This window comes from Saccopteryx leptura, chromosome 7 (genome assembly GCF_036850995.1).
Source record: "Saccopteryx leptura isolate mSacLep1 chromosome 7, mSacLep1_pri_phased_curated, whole genome shotgun sequence".
Taxonomy (NCBI): domain Eukaryota; kingdom Metazoa; phylum Chordata; class Mammalia; order Chiroptera; family Emballonuridae; genus Saccopteryx; species Saccopteryx leptura.
The window spans coordinates 94,168,380-94,174,080 of NC_089509.1; the positions used below are offsets into that span (position 1 = coordinate 94,168,380).

Consider the following 5,701-nt stretch of genomic DNA (forward strand, 5'->3'; position numbering starts at 1 on the left):
TATCAATACCCACAACAGAGATCTTCAAGGGAAGAATAAAAAACCTGACTATTCAGGCAAGACATAGTTAAGTGGCCCTTATGAAAATGAGATCAGTTTACCAGCTTCTTGGAAGAAATACCCTAGGCTCATCCACAGTGTCGTAGATAGGGCCGATGGCCCTGGGCACCTTCAGGCTTCCGTGGCAAACCCCAGCATTCTGGGTAAGGTTAGATCATAGGTGGCTGGAGCAGGGCTGGAAGAGACTGAACCCTCCCTTAGAGGAGTGAGGTGGAAGCCTACCTTCCAGTGTCCCTGTTTCCTCACAGTAGAGGCATGTAAGTCTGGCAGGCTTTAGCTCAATGACCTTCCTTTCCGCTATTGAAGCAGGACCCAGATGGCATTCTATGAGACCCCTTTGGGGCGTTGGAGTCTTTAAGGGCGTATCCTAAAAGCTGGTAGTTCCTCTGATCTCTATTGGGCTTTTTCTGCTTGATCTCGATTCAGCTTTCTCATCATTAGTATATTAGGGATATTCAAATATCTAGAACAAAAAGTAAGTTGATAAATTTTAAATAATCTAATTAGTTCAGAAACTTCGGGAGTGTGGCCCAGGCATTGATATTTTTTAAAGCTGCATGTGTGTTTCTAAGATACATGGAGAAGTGAGAACCAGCGATGGATTTAGGGATGCTGGTGCTCTTTGGCCAGGCCTTCTAGAACACACATGTACATAAGAACCCTGTGGGTCTTCCCTGAATGACAGCAGCAGCCTCATGGCGGATGTCTCTCTATTTTCTTCCTCACCTCTTCCTCCTCCTTTTTATTTTAAAGTTTCTTTGAATAATCTTAGCAGTTATTAGTAACACAAACAACCCAAATACCAAAATAAAGTATTCAATATTCTAATTTAGTTTTTAAAGAAAATACTTGGTTTTTTAAAGAAAGCTAGGAGGACCTAGTAAAAGTAACTAAGTCAGCCCTGGCTGGTTTGCTCAGTGGTAGAGCATCGGCCTGGCATGCAGGAGTCCTGGGTTCGATTCCAGGCCAGGGCACACAGGAGAAGCGCCCGTCTGCTTCTCCACCCCTCCCCCTCTCCTTCCTCTCTGTCTCTCTCTTCCCCTCCCGCAGCCAAGGCTCCATTGGAGCAAAGTTTGCCCGGGCGCTGAGGATGGCTCCATGGCCTCTGCCTCAGGTGCTAGAATGGTTCTGGTTGCAACAGAGCAACGCCCCAGATGGGCAGAGCATTTCCTCCTGGTGGGCATGTCGGGTGAATCCCAGTCGGGCGCATGCGGGAGTCTGTCTGACTGCCTCCCCGTTTCCAACTTTGGAAAAATACAAAAAATAAAAAATAAAATAAAATAAATAAAAGTAACTAAGTCATTTCCATAAAACTCATCTGGGGGTGGTATGTCGAAATCTGCATTTTAACAGGTGTCCTAGGGGATTCTGATGCAAGTAACCCTCAACCCATTATTAATACTCTGACAAAACACTAATTTTTAAGGCCCAAAGACTCAATAATAACTAAGGAATATTTATGTTATAAATATTTATTATACAGCATTTACTTTGTGCCTTGTAAGATAAATAAAAATAAAAACTAGTAAAAATTAATAACAATCGCCATTACAAACTTACAAAATAAAAAGTGTTGTTACCCTAGATTTTACAAATTGGGAAACTGAGGCACAGAAATGCTAAGTAACTAACCCCACTGCCTGTAGTAGGAAATGGATTTGCACCGGGCACTCTGCCCCAGAAGCTGTGCTCTTAACTGCTCCCTCTCCACCCTTTCCGCTGGTGTGTGTAAGAAAGCGCACATTATTCCTAGCTGGATTTTGCTGAGCCCTCCCACAGAGCCTGAAAGGAAAACAGGACGACATGGCTGCATGAAACACACAGGAAATATTTTATTAGCTTCCAGATGGAGAAAAGGGTAGAGTAAAAATATCTCAGTAGAAATCCATGGCCCTCCTCAAAGAGCCCACCCTGGCATCCATGGCCCCCCAGTCGTGGTAGCGCCTGTAGTCCCCCGGCCTCAGCAGGTACTGCCGCCCCCGGTAGCTGGGCATCTCATAGAGGACCCAGTAGCCCTCCAGCACGTGGAGGGAGTGGATCTCACTGAAGTGGAAGCGCTCGTGAAGTGAGGAGCAGTCCTCAGCAAGCTCCATCACCTGGCCTCTGTAATCTTCCCTCTCGTAGAGTCTGATCCTGTGGGAGCTGGTCTGTGGAGTCAACCATTGGCATACGAGGAGAAGTCAGAAAACCTAGCCTTTAGCAACCAATCACACACAGCCCTGGGGGATGGACATTTCTTTGTCCTTTCTATATCAAAGGTGACCAATTTAAAGAAAAAGGCTGTCTACATCAGGACTGCTATGTTCATTTGGATAGACAATGTATTCTAAAGCTCAAAAAAAAAAAACCATTATTCATATAAAACATGATATGAATGGTGTTCCTTAGAGTTCTTTGGGTCACAACTTGTATCAACCATACACAATTGAGCACCATTCTTAAGTAACAATTTTATATATTTGTTTTGCTCTCTCCTTCATAGACTTATGGTGGTCTAGGGCTCTCCATATTGAATGATAGAAAATAATACTGGATAATATAAAATAGGTTATTAAAATAAAAGGACAAATATATCACTGCCAAAAGGCATTGTTTTGATTTGACTGCGCTAGAAGAGGCTAGGAAGAAAGTCAAACTGCTTTCCCCAAAATGAGGCACAGACTGGTGGCAATTAAGCATAGGTAATTCCTTATATTCTCCTTTCTGCTGCTTTAAGTCCTTTTACTCTACAATTCTGAAAAATGGGTGCCATCATAAAGATTAGATTCTAGTTCTCAGCTCTAATATATGGTTCACCCAAACAGTTTTACGTAATTAATAAAAATGGAAGCTTAAGATCAGGAAAGAGGCCTTAACAGATCAATAGAGTATAAACCTTTTAGAAAAATGGAAAGGTAAGCTGTCAGTTCTGGACAAATCCTGTCTGTCTTTCCTTGAGCACTTGTTCTATCTGCTTGTTTCTTCCCAGCAGGTACCATTCAATGTCTTCTGTCTTCTGCCCTTAAATCCCCTTTAGGGAAGGTTCTCATAAGCAATTCATGCTGCAGTATAGGAGACTGCTGATAACGTGTCTTCTACTGTTTGTAAAGGACTCATAGGTATGTTTTTTAATTTGACCTTCAGGACCCAACACATGTGGAACACCATTATTATTAGCCTTTTCCTTTTTTTATGAGAAACTAAGGACAGAGCTTGCGGTCTCTAATTAGAAGAGTGAGAACTGGAAAGCGGAAGCCCAGACTTTCAGGCTCCTAACACCAGTCTGGGTCCTATCAAGGCATTAAACCCTCTGAGGAGTTTCCAACCTTCATGAAAGTGGTACATTTTCCCCTAGACCAGGGGTCCCCAAACTTTTTACACAGGGGCCAGTTCACTGTCCCTCAGACTGTTGGAGGGCCGGACTATAAAAAAAACAAACAAACTATGAACAAATCTCTATGCACACTGCACATATCTTATTTTAAAGTAAAAAAACAAAACAGGAACAAATACAATATTTAAAATAAAGAACAAGTAAATTTAAATCAACAAACTGACCAGTATTTCAATGGGAACTATGCTCCTCTCACTGACCACCAATGAAAGAGGTGCCCCTTCCGGAAGTGCAGCGGGGGCGGATAAATGGCCTCAGGGGGCCGCATGCGGCCCGCGGGGGGGGGGCATAGTTTGGGGACCCCTGCCTAGACTCTGTCATAGTCAAACTAGAGAATCCCTAATGGGGGAGTCTCGGAGTGCTGGGGGGAGATTCCCATAAGAGCAGGCTTTACAGGAGCTATCGGAATCACATTGTTGGGTACTTACTTGTTTTGCCTAGTCAAAAGGCAGGACTTGAGAGACCCTGGATGTGCATAATAATAGTTTATATTTGGGGGAAGGGTAGCTTGTCATGTGCCAGATAATTTCCTTTCATCCTCATCACAGCTGTAGGAATTAGCTACTCCTATTAGCCCCATTTTACAGATGAGGAAAGAAACAGTTTCTAACTGCCTTAAGGCCACCCAATAGTAAAGGGTTGCTTTGTCATCGCCAGTGGCACTGACATTGGGAACAACAGTACCATGCACTACATTTTCCCAACAGAGGTGAGTATAATTTTAACAAAGTGAAATAAAACGTCCAATTAAAAGCATTCTATTACGTGCTTTTTCAGTAGAAGAAACCCTAAAGATAGTAACACAGGGAATCAGAACAATTAGAGCCAGAAAAAGGCCAGCATCCTATAGGGTGAGCGAGCCCCAGTGTCACTGGGGGGCGCAGGGGGACCCAGGGCCAGGGGGAGCGGACTCACGTGGGGGATGAGGCGGCAGGAGCGGACCGAGTCGCTGAGGCCCATCCACTGCTGGTAGTCGGGGTAGTCCCCGCGCCGCAGGAAGTACTGGCAGCCCGAGTAGTTGGGCTGCTCGTACAGCATCCAGCAGCCGCTGTCCACGCGCACCGAGTTGCAGCGGCTGAAGTAGGGCTGCAGGTTGGAGTGGTCGCTGCTGCACTCGTAGTGGCGGCCCTGGAAGCCGCGGTCCTCGTAGAAGGTGATCTGCAAGGGAGACAACGAGAGGCTCAGAGGCCTGGGCCCCGCCCGCGTCTGCCGGGGCCCCCGCGGGCCGGGGCGCTGGGCTCACCTTCCCCATGGCCGGTGACAGGACGGGCGGGCGAGTTCAGTGGCGGGCGGGCCGCGCGCGGGTCTATATAGCAGGCCGGCTGCTGCGTTGGCAGGAACCACACAAAAGGGGCCCGGGGTGAGGGGATTTTCTCTCTTTTCTATATGACGACCGGTGTGGGGGGGGTGCTTATTGTATGTTTCCTCTTAGACTCTCCAGAGCTTTCGAATTGATGACCCCGCTTTAAAGTCACTTTGGTGGCCCTGGGACCTTTCAATGGAGCCTATTCAGGAAGTTGGAAATAAGCAAAGGCGCTTAACCCAGTTAATCATTGTGATCAAATATTTTGTCTTCTCACATTTCAAAATGATCTCTTTCTGAGCTGACAGCGCGGGCTGGTGACAGGTCTGAGGTCAGAGGGCTGCACGTGTGAGATGTGGGACACGGATGGACTCGCCTCCCCGCCGGGCATCTGAAGTGGGATGGAGTCTTCTCGCAGGAAAGGTCCCTGCGCTCCCACCTGCCGCTAAGGGGGCGTGGCAGACAGACAAAGGCCTGAGGGAAGACGACAGGTCAGCCCCGTGGGGGGCGGGGGAGGGATCAGCCTTCGAGGGCCTGGCCTCAGCCCTGCTCCCTGGAGCCCGGGCGGGACCAGGGACGTCCCCAGAGAGCGCACACAGCCTCAGCTTGGAGTCTCCCACGCCGCAGGCAGGACACCCTCAGCCCCGGAATTCATGAGGTGACTCACTGGTGGGTATTATTCACACTGTAACTATCTATTTAACTAATAAATTTGCAAACTAAGGATTAAGCTGAGTTCTAGCTGCTAACAGCAGCAAGTTAACATGCAAATATAACAGATTTAAAATCCTACAATCCTGCCTTCTCTACCTTTCCTGGCCCTGGCTGCTCTCTGGTTAAGGCTCTGGCTCCAGGGACTGGAGTCTTCCTTCCTCTGCCCCTCCCCTAATACTGCCCCTTAACCCCCACCCCCAGTGGATCCTACTGCCCCACTCTCTTTAGAGCAGGATTTCTCAATCTCCAAC

At 47.3% G+C, this 5,701-nt stretch overlaps 1 protein-coding gene across 1 annotated transcript; it reads right to left on the bottom strand.

The window, feature by feature from the left end:
• Positions 1-1,868: 1,868 nt before the first annotated feature.
• Positions 1,869-4,765, bottom strand: LOC136378374 (gamma-crystallin E). The gene is made up of 3 exons (XM_066345217.1): positions 4,677-4,765; positions 4,349-4,591; positions 1,869-2,207 (listed from the first exon to the last, which is right to left on the bottom strand). Exons 1-3 carry the CDS (start codon positions 4,683-4,685, stop codon positions 1,935-1,937), a joined length of 525 nt encoding a protein of 174 aa, XP_066201314.1. The 5' UTR covers positions 4,686-4,765; the 3' UTR covers positions 1,869-1,934.
• Between the last annotated feature and the right edge of the window lie 936 nt (positions 4,766-5,701).

Excerpts from the sequence above, each read along its gene's own strand:
- LOC136378374 (XM_066345217.1), bottom strand. Across the intron at positions 2,208-4,348 it reads CCTGCCGCCTCATCCCCCAC|ACCAGCTCCCACAGGATCAG; the intron begins GTGAGTCCGCTC and ends TTGACTCCACAG.